The sequence below is a fragment of the Streptopelia decaocto genome, assembly GCF_964273445.1.
Source record: "Streptopelia decaocto genome assembly, chromosome: 4".
Classification (NCBI taxonomy): Eukaryota; Metazoa; Chordata; class Aves; order Columbiformes; family Columbidae; genus Streptopelia; species Streptopelia decaocto.
Window position 1 is genome coordinate 25,152,255 of NC_138658.1, and position 18,206 is coordinate 25,170,460.

The 18,206-nt window shown below is 42.5% G+C and overlaps 2 protein-coding genes across 5 annotated transcripts in view; one reads left to right on the plus strand and one right to left on the minus strand.

Annotated features, from left to right (window-relative positions):
* Nucleotides 1–803: 803 nt before the first annotated feature.
* COPS4 (COP9 signalosome subunit 4) lies at nucleotides 804–11,199 on the minus strand. Its single transcript, XM_082050840.1, has 10 exons — nucleotides 10,909–11,199; nucleotides 9,708–9,787; nucleotides 8,761–8,912; nucleotides 7,379–7,482; nucleotides 6,364–6,517; nucleotides 5,104–5,254; nucleotides 3,741–3,911; nucleotides 2,311–2,426; nucleotides 1,862–1,946; nucleotides 804–1,360 (listed from the first exon to the last, which is right to left on the minus strand). The coding sequence occupies exons 1-10, from the start codon at nucleotides 11,031–11,033 to the stop codon at nucleotides 1,227–1,229; spliced, it is 1,272 nt and encodes a 423-aa protein (XP_081906966.1). The 5' UTR covers nucleotides 11,034–11,199; the 3' UTR covers nucleotides 804–1,226.
* A 177-nt stretch (nucleotides 11,200–11,376) lies between these two features.
* LIN54 (lin-54 DREAM MuvB core complex component) overlaps nucleotides 11,377–18,206 on the plus strand; it is a 41,488-nt gene continuing 34,658 nt past the window's right edge. The window contains exon 1 of one of the 4 annotated variants that reach the window (XM_082050837.1): nucleotides 11,377–11,597. The gene's annotated coding sequence lies outside the window, so the exon portion shown is untranslated. Of the gene's footprint in view, nucleotides 11,598–12,084; nucleotides 12,180–18,206 lie in introns of those variants that run through there. The other 3 variants (XM_082050834.1, XM_082050838.1, XM_082050835.1) reach the window with 3 other exon arrangements.

Genomic DNA, 18,206 nt, shown 5'->3' on the forward strand with positions numbered 1-18,206 from the left:
CAGATTATGAGACGAAAAGTCTAGGATGAAAAGAGTTGGACTGAAAACTCAGAAAGTGTTATTACTTGACTGAAATGAAAGAGCCAAGGCAATTCACATGAAAGCTGGAATTGCAACCCAAATGTGATCATCCCAGATTAAAACATAGTTGTTCTGGACAGGAACAACTATCGCTGAAGCTACACCTTGTTTCTCCTCTACCAGAAGAGCTCTCCATCAAAACTTCTCCAGCAGATTGCACAATAAGACATATATATCTGGCAGGCCATGCAGACAGGTAATGAGTGTCCAGCTCCAGAATGATAAACATCAGATGTGCCACTGTTATTTCATTGCTGTGCATGAGCATTTTAGGTTCAAACTACTCCTATCTCATTATGTAAATCATCTGTATTCTCCAGCCACTCCCGTTTCAGGTGTCTAATCTTTTGTAGTGCAAAATCCTCGCCTGTCAGAGTCTCTCATGACACCTCCAGTTCCACAAAACCACCATAGATATTTTTGTTACGTCACCAATTTGTCCTGACCCAGAGAATAAAACAAGGCACATCTGCTATGTTCTCATCACTAACCCCGAGTTCACTGGGTGGGGTCTTTACCCCACCTCTTAAGCACAAATAATTCCGTGCCCAGCTGCACCAGTGCAGGAGAGGGGTCTGTATTTCCTTCAGTTACAATTTCAGACTCGCATTTTATAAACAGAGAAGGAAACAAGCTGCTTTTCAGACATTTTCAGGACCTGAAACTGACAATTCCAAAACCTCAACTTATTTCATGGTACTGCTTAAGAAAAGCAACCCAGGTTGCTACAACACTCAAAACAGCCTTTATTAGAATAATTACAACTGAAAGAAACATGGCACTTATATTTTCACAGCAGGACAAGCACCATAGGAAGTAAGGAGCTACAAAGCTGTAGTAACAGAGTGGGGGGAAAAAAATAAATAAATGAAAATGAAAGCTTTCTGCAGACATTGCAGCTGCTTCTACATGGAAATCACAGCTTTCTGGACAGCAGAGTGCAATGCAGAGGAAGCAACAGCATCATCCTCTGCTCAGAGACCGGGGGGACTGTCACACCAAACACAGTATCGCCTAATTGTGTCCTAAGCCAGAGTGAAAGCAGAAAGTGAGGAAATGAAGGTGGGTTATTTGTTTGGTTCACAGTCCTGCTCTTTCAGCACAGCAGGTGGTTGATTGCCTCCATTCAGACAATGGCTGTGCAGTCACTGAGCCATCTGGGCCTCCATTGCCTGCGCTGTCCATTCTGGGGCTGTCTGACTTATCTTCTCCAGCAGGTTGTTAACCTGGAAACACAGTGACTGGATCTGCTTGTCCCAAGTTGGCAAAGCTTCACGAGCTGAAAAACAAAACAAAAGAAAACACCAAATAATTCAAAGTAAGTCTTAGGAATTCCCTTGCCTTTTCAACTGCAGCCTTTTATTCTGCCACTGCCCTCACCTACCTCGCTGAAGAAGCCTTCTTTGCAGCTACATCATGCTCATTTCTGTATTCAAAAGCTACAATGATTTTGGCTGTCCGTTACAAGCCTAACTCCTGCATTGCAAAGTAGAAGTGAACAGAGAACTTCTTGGTGAACCTGTTCCTACGAGGCGACCAATGGAATAAATTCACACTTTCCTGTGGGTAAGAGAAGGTGGAGCAAGGAGGGAGGGTGGGTGAAGTGTGGTCCTCTGTTACAGCAAACCCTGCCGCCTCCTGGCCAGAGCAAGACACAGCAAGCTCACTTCAGATGGAAGATACTAAGAAACTTAAACTTCCATAGGTTGTAAGGCAACAACTCAAAAAGCTTGCTCTGAATGGTGCTAAAAAAAAAGTAAATTACCATGGTCAAACTTACTCTCAAAATGAACAATTCCATCAATCTGATCAATGAATCCATTCATGCGACCCTCCGTTATCATCTGAGAAGCTATCTTTTCTGCCTGAAACAATAAAGAAAGAAGTTAGAAACTTTTTCCATTACAAAAGTTAAACATTATTATAACTTAATAGTCCTTATGGGTCTTTCATCCTCTTCACACGTGGCAGGGAAAAAAGCTCTACAGAAAACACTAATTATGAAAGTTGTATCAGCAGCATCTAACTCCACTGTTGTTCACTCCACATCACGTACCTTTCCTTCTCATAAGATATGCTAGATATTTAGCCTTCCTCAAAACTTGGAATACTTAATTATTATATTTAATGATTTCCTAATATTTAACTAATTTTCCTAATATTTACCACAGCTGTTTTCTCATGTCCCTGATATTCCTTGTTTTTACCCAATACATAGAAAACTGGTACCTTGGCTGCAGGGATTTCTAGTAATGCTCCAAGCTCTTCAAAAGTAATGTTGTTGTAAAGTTTGCTTGCAGATAGTAAGTTGTGTTCAATAACAGCTCTGTCCAGGATACTGGAACCTTAGGGTTTGGATGAGAAAAAGAATCCATTACTGTAAGACTAAAATACATGGTTTATATTGTAGAGCAGATGGAAAATGCCTTTTTTTCCCAAGGGTTATGTCTGCAGAAGGTCCAGATGCACCTGCCTTGCATCAGTTTATGGTAGACAGAAGAAAGTCATCAAAAAGAAATGGATGTCACGTGGTTGGTTTTAAGATAGGTAGCTTAAACCCTGTTCTCATTTCTAGAATAATCACATGGAGCCCTCGGTTTTGCTACAAGACCCAACATCAGAATTGAGGGAGTTTGACCTCCTGTGACCAGTTCAAACTTGATAAATGATTTATTTTTTTTTTTCATTCATTACACATGCCAGGGGTCCAACAAATCTCTATTTTACTGTGCTTGTAATTACCCTCATGTAATTTCTCTCTTCTTGATTTAGTAATTTAACTAATTTGACCTTTAACCTCCAGCTGAAGATAAGCATATTATTAAATACCAACTAACTGGCATTCTTTAACTCATAAAGACAAAGAGTATGGGTTATAAATAAACAACACACAAACAAAGGAAAGGACTGCAGCTTATTGTTAATAAGAAACTTTAACCAGTTTTCACCTCTGCAATTACACAGTTGTTTATTTGTCCTTAATCAATGAGTATTGTTGAACAGGAAGATTTGCCTGATTGAGAGGTATTTCATGCTTCTTTATTTTTCCACTTCAGTATTCTTCTAATTCAGAAAATTGAGACCAGTGTGTTTAGAATTCCAGTGAAGTTATTACTTCACATGATTTCTCACTGTTCAGAGGTTTCAGGAAGAACAAAGCCAGGAAGATGTCAGTGGAATGGATCAGAAAACAATTCAGAGACAGCGTGAGGTCCAAATCATTGCCTCACCATCTGTCAACAGTCAGAGAGCAGTTCAAATAAATTTACCATGCACACAGACCATTTACAGCCTATGTGTATGTCACACGTTTCTGAGCATCCTGTTTAAAACACTGACTTAGAAATGGAGAAGCTCTAAATGCCAGATACAAGGTTAGAAACACTGGGAAGCTGTCAATGAAGAGGACAAAGAAACCACATTTTTACAAGCTTCCAGAAGATTATTTCAAAACCTTAGCAGCCAATTAGAAAGATGAACTATGGCTAAGGAGCTTCACTATTGAACCATACTCATGAGGGTAACTTTCTGGGAAATAACTTTTAAATAATCATATAGGCAATACTAACTTATTTTCCATCACATCTCTTGCTGCAATGCCCAAATCTGACTCCTGTGGATGAACACCTAACATTACAAGGTTTTAGAGAAATATGTACCATCAGCAGTAGTTGCTTTTTGGTGAGGCATTAGCATAGCTGCAAACTCTTGCAGTTGATTTCCACGGATAATTCTGTCAAGATACATTTTCTCCAGGATGCCATAGGCTGCAAGCTGCTGGCATCTCTCATCCTTGAAGAGTGTAGCAAGCATGCGGGAACGCTGTTGTCCTAGGAGAATCAAGAAAGATGCCCATAAATGATCACCAAATCATTGAACATTTACAGGTTGTCCTGGTTTTGTTAGAAAAAGACCAGTTCTCTTTTAGTGATTTTTCTTTCAGCTGCGTTCTTCTAGGTGGCTGTACTTTCCTGAGTTTTAGCCTGCATATTTTTCCTAGGATGCTGTACTTGGTGCTGATAAGAAGACCAATGGAATGCTGAAGAAGCTCACATTTAGATTTATTACTATGGTAGCCAAGAAAGACTAATAAGTTTTCCCACGTTCTGTTGTGAGAGGGGCATGTTTGAGGAGGGGTGGATGGAACAGGTGACTAGAACTGACCAGCTGAGGATCAACTGAGTATCCCATCCCATAACCGTCATACCCCCTATATAAGAGAGTGATCACGAGGGTCACTCTCTCTTCGACCATGGCCGGCATCTAGAGAGAACCCAGTCTGTCTGCCTGTGATCTACAGGCCTCAGGCCCTGCATCCCTGCACCCAAGTTCCGGTTTGCTGTGAAGTCCTGCCCATGACTTCCGGGGGCCCGGCCTGCACCTGCTGGAGCCGCCAGCTCTGCACACCCAGCTCTGCTGCTGGAGTGACGCCAACTCCACATCGAGCATTCGAGATTGGTTTTGTATATTTTGTATACATTCTCTATTTATTAGTAGCACTAGTAAAAGCCTTTAGAACCTTCCAACTTGAAGTCTAAGTCTCTCTTCCTTTCCCCTTATCTTCCCTATCATCTTTCCGATCTAAAGGAAAGGGGTGGTGGGAAGTGAGGGAGTAACAGGGAGCATCTGCCACGGTTTATTGCCGCCTTGCCTTAAACTGTGACACAGGTAAACACCACAGTTATAATATTTTTTCTTCTCAATACATGCAATTAACCAACAAAGCTCTACCAAAGGAACTCAGTTGTGTTCAGTTCCAAAACATTGTTTGCCACTATCTCCTGCATCTTTAGCAGATGCCAGCTTATCATTGGCAAAGACACAGAAGTATTAATAATCCAACTCTGAGTTAACACTATGCTAATAAATAATTTTGACTCTGTGTTCACAATTTTGGATTCCTCACCAAGTCTTAGTGACAAGATCCCCCTTCCCACAAGTAATGCACAAGCTGGCTTGCTTCAGGAGATAGGAAATACCTATGTTGGGTCTTTTATACAAAAATGTAAATGTGTGTTTTACCTGCCGATGCCAAAATAGTGCAATGCAAAGCATGCTTCAATGCCTCCAGTCGCTCAGTTTCATGGACTATGCTCTTGTAGGACAGCTCATTGTATCTTTGGGCAGCCTCAATGAACTTTCTTCTGTAATCAAGAACTCGAGCATAGCAAACCTAGACAGAAAATATGTCTCATAGAAAGAAAACTAACAGCGGTGGCTGCGTAACACAGGTGTGTATAAATTCCCACAGTATCAAGTGACAGCTTCAATAAATATTGCTCTAGTGCACCCTAGGGAAATCTGTGTCTTCGAACGATTAGCTTGACTTGGAAAGGCCTTGCTAAAGTATCACAGAAAGCATTTGAAAGGGTATTGCCCAACATTACTCATATGTTAAACATTGCAAATGTATAAATGCCATAAACTCAGTAAATGAAATATTGTACAGCTAATACTGTACTTATGTAAGCTTCCCCTTCACTACTGACACTGACAGCTAGCATTTAAGTAGCAATTCATGTTTCCCTTTCAGTGCTGTAACACCTCATATTTCTCCTCCCCCTTCCTTTGTGCTTTTCTAATGCTTACAGTAAATATTTACACTTCCAACTGAGCGCACACTTTAAAACATAGCACAGGAGAGAAAAAAATAAAAGGGAAAACCAACAAACGAGCACCACTGCATCCTAAGTTACACCTCATGGCACATCCGCTTTATGCTGTAGAATTTTAAATACCACCACCACACTTGACTGGTGCTGTCATGCTATAGCTATGACTACTGATCCCAGTAACTAAAATGGTTTGAGAAATCATCATACAAACTATTTATACAGTAAACCCACAAACAAGCAGCAAAGTCAGTTACTTTACTACCTGAGACTTAAAGCTACTTTCCTGGATAGTACTCATTATTTAAGTACAGGGTGAGAGGCCTTCTGTTTTCTCTAATATCAGACATTATTATTTTTCCTCTTACATTTACAGACAAAGGCAGAGGCAATATTTTCAACAATACTTCAGAAGTTTTGAAGCCTATGATTTATTTTCAATCACTAAAGCCGGCATTTAAGGAACCTTTACAAACTTCCCCCAAAATCATAAGGAATGAGCTGTCTAATTATTGCTAAGATGTGGTTCTAAAGCTCCCAAGGCCATTTAGAAGCTTTTTCTCTTGGTCTCTTTTCTCATTACGATAGTTTTAGTGGCAGTGCATAGAAACATCTCAATGTGGCATGATTTCCCTTCAGAAAAAGAAGGCAATAAACTAAGTTAGACAACCTTATAATGGATTTGCAGCTGTTCATTAGTTGATTCATTCTGAAGCAGGGAAGCTCTATTAATATAAGCTTCTGCTTGAACTGGGTCGTCATCTTCCAGATACAGTCTGGCAATTTTCAGGTAGGTCTCCAGTTTATAATCTACATTGTACTGTCTGTAGAGAAACAGAAAAGCAAATGCTCAGAGTTGCTCCAAACTACCCTTGCTCTTTTCTGTTCTAAATATATATCATGATTCTTAAGTACTCGGCAACTTTCACTTTACCCTGCTTTATTCTTCCCTAATTAATGCTCTCTTCCAAAATTAGTGCTTTCCATTCAGGGTAAGGAAGTTTGAGATGAATGCCAATATAGACCTGGCTCCTACAAACACCAATAGAAATAATGCTGTCCACCAAGACACAAACGTGCACTCTAATAATCTGGTTTTGGTGGATTGGAAGTTTGCCATAAATGGTGAGCCACTTGAGTAAAAAAGCAAACTTGAATTGGACCAAATAAGTGCTAAATGGGCAAAACCTACAGCAATTCCTTCTACGTGCCTACAGAGAAACAGGTGAGAAAGGACAGCCAGAGAAAACTAACAGCAAGGGTTCTAGACTTAAAAAACAAACCCCAAACAAACAACGACAACCCCTCCCCAAAACCTCAACTGCATTTGTTAATATCCCTTTCCAAACTTGTGTCTTCAGGTTGAACTGTAAAGGCAAACACATGGAAGAACTGCCACCTTTCAAGAACCTTTTGTAACCTTAGAAGCATTTTTGTAAAATACCGTGAAAAAAGCTGTTTATCAACAGACTAATAAATAGTGCAAAACTTCCAGTGCAGTATTTTGACCCACTGAACTGTTTACTTTAACACATGGTTTTAAAGCTACACTTCTGTCATCTGGCAGTAGTTCTGGCCCGAACTACTAAAACTCTGGGAAAATATGCAACCTCAAAATTATCACTTAGTGGTCTAGTTCAGTACAAAGGGAGTAAGCATATTTAACAACACAACCGTGTACTTACTTTTGCCCTGTTTCCAACGGAATCCCCACCAATACTTGTGCTGCATTCCTCCAGTCTTCTTCTTTCTCATAGATTGATGCAAGATGTTGCCTTATTGAAGCGACCTAAACAATAATAACATAAGTAGCAAACACTATAAAAGTTGAATAGTTCTGTATTAACATTCCCAGTATTTGTTCTTGTTCATGAACCCCCTCAACTGATACCCCAGCTTCACAGATACGGCAACATACACATGTGCAACTCCTCCCACGCAAGGAGTCCTGTGTGGGACTCCCACATCAAGCTTTAAAATCGAGCTTTTTAAATCCGAGTACTGACTTGAAGCATTTCCACTTAAGCTTGTGACAAGTTAAATGAGTTTATCTTCAGGGAGTGCTAAGTAGTAACCTTTTCTAAAGCTTTGAAAAAGATGAAACAAGGTTTTTAAGAACTGGAGCACCAAGATTCACACGCCATTTCTTGCAGTTATACCTCATACCATGCCTGTGAGATATGAATGAGGTGAACTATGACTAGATCTTAACGCAGAAAGTTCTACTTTGTAGAGCACCTGTCAACAGGTGAAATATCCATGCATACAATCCAGGCTTTATACCCAAAAGTGTGGTTGAAAAAACAAGAAATCACCTGTTTTTTTAGGCTTAATTTATGCATAACCATCACAACATATAGGCGCGCATTCAGTTAAGACTTAGAATAAAAACTGCTTTAAAAGACAAAAGGTAAAGAGAAGCAAATACAAATTGTGACAGAAACTGCCCTGCTTTTCTGCTCAAGTACTAGATCCTAAAGGCTTTTTTGTATAAATATCTTTTTTAAGAACTCCCAGACAATGGTGAATACTCGTACAACAAAACCAAGAACCAAATTGAAAAAGAATGGCAGTACATTCAGCAGGTAACTGTAGAATTGGGATTTCATGAAAACAATTTTTCTTTTTAAAATGGTTATAGCTTAAGTATATATATACAAACAGATACTTATTTTTGAAACAAAAACTATTTCTCAAGATGCTTCTCTCCTCACATCACCTGGCTGTTCTATTATATGGGTAAGATACAACACAATGAGTACAAGTCTGTCTCTCGACAGTGCCTCCAGTAGCTCAAGTATTGTTTCATTGTAAAAAGACATTTTCTGGTAGCGCGGAAACTACATGTCCAGCATCCAGATGAAGAGACAAAGTCTGTATTCTTTGCACGGTCCTATATACTCTGCATTTCACACAAGTTTTCACAAAACTGGACTCTAAACAGAAATGTCTGTTTCGAACAGCATTTTAAAGACTTGAAAATAGTCAGCACAGAAGGAAAAAAAAAAAGAAAAACAAAGCCAAGCCTGCAAACCAAAAATTTAAGAATTCATCATTTATCTCTCACCTGCTCTTCAAATGAAATAACTCTAGGCTGTATCTTTTCCAAGGTGAAGTGGTAAATTTCTTTGGCTGTGCTGTCAGGAAGACTTGGAAGATGAGTACAGAAATCTGTCAGCAGCTGACGTGAGATCACTAGACTGACATTCTCGTTCACCACTGGTTCAGAGACACATGGAAGAAAAACACAAGATGGATACAATGCTTGTCAGTGTCTTCACTGAAAGTGATCATTTGCTCTCATGTTAAGTTTGAATATTTCAAGTTTTTAGATCTGTATCTAAGTGAAGGGGCTTTTTAGTTTGTTTTTAAAGTGATTTTTTTTTTCTTGGAAATGGTGACACTAGAGGTCACCAGAGTTCTAACCCCTGACAGAAAATAATGCATTTCTCACTCTTATTTATAGTTTAGAAAGATGTTTCATTCTGAATCACTGTTCTCAACTACTGAAACATTTTGGACAAAGTAAATCTTTAGGCTAAATTTCACCAAGTTTAATCTGAATTTAAAAACTACAACAGGTATAATTTATAGAGGTATTCAATAAGCCAAACGTCCAAGCAACACAAACATACACAAAAAAATCCCTAACCATTTCTTCTTGACAGTTCTCCAAACTAACTTGAGACCAGGGAAGAAGGGAGTTGTTAGTTTAAATACCACTCAGCATACAGCATTAATCTGAGCATCCAACAGAGATTGCTTCATGTTTTAACCTTCTGACACTGTCACACTGACAGGCTGGAAAGTTATAGTAACTTATAAAGCTTATGAGTCCATTTTCCCTAAACTTCTGAATACGGCAATGACGGTTCCCCTCCTAGTTGTGTTTGAGTTCCAATAGGAATAAAATATAATGTATTTACACAACCTCATATACAGCTAACAAATATGCAAAACCACAGACCTCAGGCCTCTACTCAGTGTGCAAGCAATGATATCAGATGCACTTACTTGCTTCTACAAAAGCTTTCAAAGCTTCAAGTTGTTCTACATCTGACAGCTGAATGGCTTTTTCCAATATTTGGCGATATCTGTCCACAGATTAGGAAAAAAAAAAAAAAAAATCACTCATAAGGCATATTTTTTTGCCTAACTAGTTCTGGTTTTCTGTTCATTTTCTATGGCACAGCGCTCCTTTTGCTTACATTTGCTATACCTCTGAGGTGGCAATTTTCCAAAGTGTTTGCATTCAAATGTCAGGAACATTCACCTGGAATTGGTATCCGGCTCTTTTTCAATTCTAGGGCTAGATTATCAGATAACATAGCTCATAATTTTGTTATCTATGAATACACATGCAATTTTGAAGGTTAAAAAACCCCAAACAAGTCCCTATGATAGTGCGTAGAAAAAGTAATTAAAACCATACCTCTCATGAATTAAAATTAATAAAGTTAGTCAAAAGTTCAAAATGCCACATTCAATGAGAAATGGTGCTGGGAGTGGGCGGTAAAAATACGTTAAGGCCACTTGATATGAGCACAGGCACAGAATATGCGTTTTTAAGCGCTTATTCCTGAAAAAATACCTACTTCAGTTTTCATGCTTCATAAAGCTTATTAAACTTTGCCTGGGCCTTAACCTCAGTGTTTGCAACAGTAATGAAGTATTACATTCAAGTTGAAGCCACATTTTGAGGGGAATGCTTCGAAGTTTTTACATGAAACTGCAAGAGGTGAAGCAGTTCCTCTGGAAAACAACCAACTGAGCTGGGGCTCAAGAATTTCAGCTGAACTGATCGACTTCTCACTGAACCCGCGGGGGGAAAGAAAAGCTACGTGATACATTGAACTGCGAGGAGCTCAAACCCCAAAGGTTTGACATCCAAAACACCCACCTAATGAAAAAATAGAAAAATTAATAGTAGAGATAGCGACATATTTACAGCAGACAGGAGGCAGTGGCGGCCAAGAGCTCAGGCCCCGAGCGGGACCCTGCGCTGGAACACGGCCAGCGCAGAGCAAGCCGTCGCCAGAAACGAAAAACGAACAAAAAATTAAGAACCATAAGTGGTTGGGGTTTTTTGTTTGGTTGGTTTTCCGGCAAGAGCCTCCCCACCCCGCCCCGCCCAGGGCCCTGCAGCCTCCCCTATAGCCCCCAACGGCCCCTTACTGCCTCACCACGCCACGGGGAAGCCGGCGCCAGCACTCACTTGCCCGCCAGGTCCTTGTGGGAGCCGCTGGAGTTCATCAGCTGCGCCAGGTCCTGCCTCACCGCGGCCGCCATGTTCGCCGGCCCGCCGTCCCCGCCGCGCGCCCGCAGACCTCCTCCGACCATAGAGCGGGGCCGCCGGCAGGCTAGAAGGGCCCCCGCGCGGCGGCGGTCACGTGGCGGCGAGCGTCCCGCGCGGGCACAGCCTGGATAAAAGCCAGGACGGCCCCCCCAGCCACCTCCTCCACGCAGCCGTGTGACGGCACGTGTAAAGTGTGTAAAGTGTATAAATCTATAAGTCTATAATCGCGCGTTGGCTGCGTGCGCGTGCCGGCGGGGGCTAGGCCGGGTCCTCCCTGAGTAGCGCGCGCGCGCGCGCGCGCCGACCCCGGAAGCGGGCGGCTCTGCGGGGCGGGCCCGGAAGCGCGGGGCGGCGCGCGCGGGGCCGCTGCGCCGGCGGTTGCCAGGGCGGCGCGGCGCAGTATTATGGGATGCGGCGGGGGAATGGCGCGGGGCGCGTGATTTTGAACAAACACGGCGGCTTCGTCGCGGGCGCTGCCGCCGCCGTGGCCGCCGGACGCGGTAGCGGGGAGGGAGGCGTCTGCGCCGAGGCGCGGAGGCTGTGCGGCGACGGCGGCGGAGAGAGGCACCAGTAGCGGCGGCGGTGGACGAAGCGCGCCCGCCCGCACGGTGAGTGTGAGGGGCGGGAAAGCGGCGGCGGGAGGGTGAGGAAGGCGGTGCGGGCACGGCGCCGCTGGCGGGGAGGGAGCGGGGCAGCGCTGACAGCCGCCGCTCGCCGGGAAGGCGCAGGCCCGGCCCCGCTGGGCGCGCTCCCCGCGGCGGGCCGGGCTCCTCGGCGGCCCCGCCGGCCTGCCCGGGCTCGGAGGGACAGCAGACCTGGTTGTCCCTGCGCCGCGGGGGATGCCTGCTCGGTAGGAGTCTTCACCGCTGCCTGCTGAGATCAGCTGCACCCGACGCTGTAGCGGAGAGGTGAGCTTAAAACGGACCCGGGGAGCCTTCCCGCTCGGGCCGGGGGGTGCTGCGTGGGACCCGCCGCCTCCCCGTTCCCTGCCGGTCCGGAAGCAGTTGGGGTTGGGCGGCGCGGCAGGTCGCGGGGAGCTCCCTGCGGAAGGCGGGGCGCCGCGGCGGGGGCAGGTGCGGCGGGGGCGGGCCGCGGGGGACGGCGGTGACGGGCTGAAAATGGCGGATCTTTCGAAATAGGGTGGCAGCCGCTGGCCGAGCCCGGGCGCTCCCGCGCCGCCCGCCGCTGCGGTGAGGCCCGGGGGCGCGCGGGGGTAACGGTCGCGGGGGAGGGGGAGCGGCCGCTGCCGGCGTCGCGCGATGCCAACGGCCGCTAGGGATCGACTCGCCGGGCCTGGGGCCGGCGGGGCCCGGCTCCCCCGGGACACCGCGTCGGGCGGTCCCGGGCCTCTGCCTGTGACGGCGGCGGGACGCGGCGGCTTAGGCCCGGGTTCGTTCTCCTCGCCAAACTTGCCGGCGTGGGCTGCCCGCTGAGCGGCTGCCAGGACAGCGCCGGCCTCGGTGTAGGGGGAGGACGGCCTGGCTTTGTGTGTGGGAATGCTCGCTCGGACGCTGCCCTGCCAAGCGGGGCGCGGTGGGAAAGGCGTGGGGTGTTTTCCACGTTTCCTTAAGTCAGCGCAGTGCAAGGGCACACCTGTCCCTTCAGCGTCCTGCTGCGCGGCCGCGGGCAGCCTCCGAGCTCAAAGCAAATCGAGCTGGACCGTCTTTTGGGGTAGTCCTGGCTTCTCTCTTGATCGTTCTTGCTCGTTAGGAGGTATATTGGCAGTCAGAATGCGTTGATTTATTTGTGGCCTTGACTTTGAAGCGCATTGTGTACTAATTACGTAATGTTTCATACGGAGGTTTTGATTTATGGAAAGCATTGCGGTATTGGGAGCATGTGAAATTGTCCACTGGAACATAGGGCGATCAGGAGGAAAGCTCTTAAGACTTAAAATTTCAAGTGAGGAAAGAGCAGAGACTTAAATGGTCTTTCAATAGTTTCATCCTTCTGAATGGTTGCTTGAAATATATTTGTTATTGTAGCAAATACTAAATATAGAAGAATATTGGGAATCTTCTTTGCATTGCTTACATAAAGCTGACAATAACAGGCAATGCCTTGTATGTGTGGTTGGCTTAATTCACAATAACTTTCTGGCCTGTTAGAGGCAAGAAGAATAGCAGGTTATAAGATGAGAATATGTATTTTGTCAGGGGAATCCTTTCATAAAACAAAATGCATTAGATGTCTATTTTTTTTATTCCCTCATATATCCAGTTTACGTATGCGTCAGCAAGTACTAACTGTTGGCTACATGCCTTCTACAGAGAGATGTGTGGCTGTGTTGCTCTGTAGGCCAGGCAATCTTAAAGGCTTGGAGAGTATGTTAGAAAATACAGCTCAGCTTCTCTACTGGGTTACAAAAGCTACTTGATGCTTGTTGTAATGTAGTGAGTTTCAGAAGTTTTTTATGCAAGGTTGATTGTTAAGATCACTTACCAAGAACTCTCTGCTGTTCTTTGTTTTGCTTGTACTTCCATGATGTCCAAGCTCAGTTTGTTACTGAATGACAGATCAACTAGAATTCTCAAAGTTCTAGATGGTTTCAGGTTGAGCGTCTGCTAACCATGGGCAAACTTGAAGTGTGCTGATGAAGAGTGCTGTTGGATTTCAGCCCTGGAGACATTGTTATCTTATAAACTGAAATATCTTTTAATTTAGATTTTGAAAAGCAGTCAAAGCCCCTTAAGATTTTCTTCTCTTATATTTGTTTTTAAAATATTTCATGGGGAAAAAAGGTAGTAAGACATTTTGGGGTGTTTGGTTTTTTTGGGGGGTGTTTTGATTTCTACTTCAGCAATAAGCTGTGCTTCCTTATCTGTTGCTTGGTCTGTTTGTGCTACTGTTACCTTCCTTTGCTGTAGAGGTAGTGCTTTCTTTTTTTTTTTTGCATGCTGTTAGAAGCACATCTTAATGTTCTTAATGTTTGACAGAATTCATATGCCACAATGGTGGGATTCATAACTGGTACCCAGGAGACAAACTCATGTTTGTTGGTTTTTTTTTTGGTTGGTTGGTTTTGGTTTTATTCTTAGCTGCAGGAGCTCCCAATAAGAAGTGGAAAAGGTTTCTTGAACTCTTGATTCAAGGATTTGTATTTTGCCAGTCCTTACACTTCAGTAGCTTGGGTTCCTCAGTTGCTTAGAAAACTGGTAAGCAGCATGTGGGTTTCAGTATAGCCACTCCCTTGACAACATTAGAAAACACTAAAGTTTTTCTTGCATGAGAAAGAACGAGACCTCCAGAATAATTGCTTTTTCGGTGATAGGGGCACATTACTACATGATGTGAGAGATTCAGTTTTCTGATGTTTCAAATTGGGACATACACTAGTGGTTCCGTGACTCTTCCAACTTGTGCCTCGTTCCCCTTCACAAGCCATGCTTCTGTAATTGAACGTGTTGCTGCCTGTGCTGGAGTAATGTCCTCAGTTTTGGGCTCTGCTCTGATCTTTTGTATGAGTTCCAGGCATGTACCCAATCCCCATCTCTATTTAGGGTCTGACTGTTTTTTTAAATTTTTTTTCCTTTGGAGTAACAGCAGTTTCTGCTAGGGACTCAAGAAGTCTGTGAATAAAGTTTTAGAAACTTTTGCTGTTCCTTGAAAAGTTTTTTCAAGGTGTATGTTTGGTTTTTGATAGTATTTTAATGAAAAAATTCCCAGTGGTCTGAGGTCTGCCTATATAGTTTAATCTGCTTTCTCCCTACCCCCCGATATTTGAATGATACAGGAAACACAATCTGCAAAAAAGTAAAAGCTTAGTGTTTTAAAACCTAGTTAATTGTTAATATTGTAGTGTCTGAGCAGAGCTTTACTGCCAACTTTTTTTGTTTTCTATGTACTTTCAGTGTTTTTCTTCCTAAGTGTTACCCTCTTGTTTATTTGGGAGAAGATGTGGCTATGCACTGCTGTAATCCCATGAGCACGTTGCTGCTTTGCTGGTGAGGAAGATGGCCCTGCTCTTCCCTGGCAGCTTCTTCCTTGTCGTGCTGGCTTAATACATGTGAGGAATTAAGAATATAAGAAAAGTAATGCTGATCACATGCATGTAGTGCTCAAAGTAGCAAAATATGCTATTTCAAATAACAGCGCAATAAAGATAATACTGCTATGATATTTTTTCACAGTAAATCTGAAATAATTGTAGCAGGTGCTTGTTTTGTTAATATGTGATTACCAGTTTGTTGACAGATAAGGGGTTTTAGCTGCTGATTTTCATTTTAAAATTATAATGGAAGCTTCAATTACCCAGAACTTCCAAAGGGAAGAAGAATTTTCTTATAACTGGTATGTGATCAAGTGGTTAGATTGTTTGGGTGTTTTTCCTCTAGCCATTCTTAAAAAGAAAACAGCTAGCACCTCTAATAAACATGGCAGAGGTGACACCAGCTTAATCTTCACATGAAAAAAAAAAAAGAACCCAAAAATCTTAATTGTGTAATGTAAAGCTCTCATGTCCATATCACTCGATAACTGTTACTTGAAGCACATAGGAGTTGGTAATTTGTTCACCTTGCCCATTCCTCTGATATGCTGCACAGAGTTGCATGTATAGTCTGTCACATAGGGAGTGTTCACTCAACAGTATGTAAAGAAATGGGAAGGGGACAGTGTGCATTGATTGAGTGAATCATGGTTACTTTGGGAACTACTATTTTGAATTTTGTGACTATAGCCGGTTAAATTTGTGGTGAAGAACACCTGATATTTTCTTAGTATTCCTTGTAACTGATTAAAAAAGATTGGATACTTACACAAATTGTGTATTCAGCTTTTGGTAAGGAATAAGGTTGGGTTTTTCTCCTTGCTATAGTTTGCCGTTGGTATCATATTTGATAGATCTAGAACCGTGATCCTCTGGGAAGTGTGCAGAACAATGGCCTCCATATCTTGTCTTCTGTAGAGAACGGGCAAGAGGGTGGAAATTACTTTGTCTGTGTTCCACATGCATATTTTGTTACTGTGTTAAAACTATTTGCTTTCACTCTGCTGTTACATACGCAAACAGGGTGAGTTTGCAGGCTTAGATGATTAATTTTTCCATTTACCTTTGTTAATCTTAGCTTTTCTGCTTTTTGGTTTGTTTCATGACAAGTATTTTTGAAGGCAATGTCTAGGTCAGTAAGCTTAAACAGAATACTCTTGAAAAAATGCAGTGCTGAGTGATTTTGTAATTCTTTGCTTTATGACAAAACAAACCCTTCAGTTTTAGAGACAAAATGTAGAGCATCAGAGGGAGTAAGAAAATGGAGCATGCTTAAAATGAATGATACTATTTTACTGATTAGCAAAATGGTAGCAACATTGAAAGATGTTAATTAGAAGAACTGGAGTACAGTAAGATCTCTTACCTACAGCTGTGATTTTTCATTTTATAATATGCCAGCAGTAATGGATAAATCTTGGTTATACACATGCTTCTGTGAAGGCTTTTCTACCAAATGAGAGAAAACACGTTGGGTGTCGAGTTTCCGAAGAACTACATTTCCTATCTTTTTATACCATTAATCTTTGTGAATTGCAGTTGTCTGGAATAGTTGATGCGTGCTTGTGTGTATTTGGCAAAAAGGGAGGGGAAAACACAGCAAACAAGGAAATGAACTAGCATGTTCTTAATTTTGTTTTGGATGTAAAACGACCCAATAAAATGGTTTGTTTCTCTAAGAAGGGTTTTTTTTTCCTCTGAAATTAACTTGGGCAAACAAGTCACCTTCACTTTCTGAATTGTAGCTCATTTCTGTATTGCACAGGTAGGTGTTCTGTGGCACTGGCGCTAGCAAGCAGTTAAGAACCTGTGGGAACCGTGAGCCTTGTGGATTTATGTAGGTTATTCAATCTTTTCTTGAAATAAGTTTCTTCTGTTTGCTGGGTTAGTGTCCAGAATGTGAAATGAAGTAAGAGTGCATTTTTTCCACTTAGAAAGAATAGTTCTGGTCCCAGTGCTGTGAACTGGCTGCAGCAAAGGGACCAACAAGGCTGTAGTCAATTGAGCATCCAAAATGTGATACCAGCAAAGGTTGTCACTTCTGTTTCCTGTGAAGAAAAAAGTTAACAATTGTGTATGAGTTATGGGTTCTCACAGGACATAAGTGGAAAACATGAAAGAAGGAGGCTACTTGTGAATTTGTACCATTGTTACTGGAATGACTGGGAAAAATAAGACCTCACTGTCTCTGTTGAACAGGAAGGCAAATTTTGGTGTTATGTCAGCAAAAAGACATAGGTTGAATAAAAAGTTTTGCCAAGTTGGTTGTCATGGATTCTTAACAAAAGTTCTTAGTGACATTGTGATCATGACTGGTTATATCTGCTTATGCTTATAATATTTGTTTATGGCTGCAAAATAAGCTCTGTCCTTGGAAGAGAGTTCTCTTAGTTGTCCAGATAACAAGCAACAATGCAGATGCCATACAATTTTGCATAAGCTCATCTTATAGTCACTTATAAGTTGTACTGCTGCTGCTCAGTTGGTTCTGATGGACTGTACACTTTGACACAGAGCTTTTTGGGTGCATGTTGTGAGATGGATTCTAGGGGAATTTACTGAGGTGCTGAGACATTCTCTGATTCAGGTGTGTCCAACTCATTGCAGATATGTAGTGCTTTAACACAGTCTAGCAGTCAACTAGGGAAACTGAGTCACAGCAAATAACCTGCCAAGGCTGCAGTTCAGCTTTGGTGTCCTGGCATACATAACAACATTGCTAATCTCTAATCCCCAAAATTATAAATTGGCAGTTGGCAAAAGCTTATTTTGTGCATATGAAGTTGTCTTAGATGTAGTAAAGAGGCAAGCTGTGAGCTAGGTGATCTTGCAATGTAAAAAAAAAAACCCCAACCAAACAAAAAAAACACCCACAACTTTTTCCCATGGAGAAACACAATTAAAGTTTGTTTATAATTATTTCTTCTCTTATTCTGAGAATGAGGTGAAGCTTCTAGATCAGTTTCAACTCAGCGTAGTGGTGACTTGTCCAGCTGATGGTAGAGCATGTTTGCCATGGAGGTGGAATTGGGACAGATATCTTGTAAGGACAGAAAGTGATATAGTAAGCAGCATGGAGAGTGTATGCAAAGAACTCTTCCTTCCAGGTGGCCTTGGTACCCTCTCTGAAATAAAGCATCTCCAGGGATAGATAAGATATGGTAAGTATCTCTACTGTGTCAGGATATTGAAATCAAAGGTTGTGAGAGATAATGTGTGTTCCTAGTCA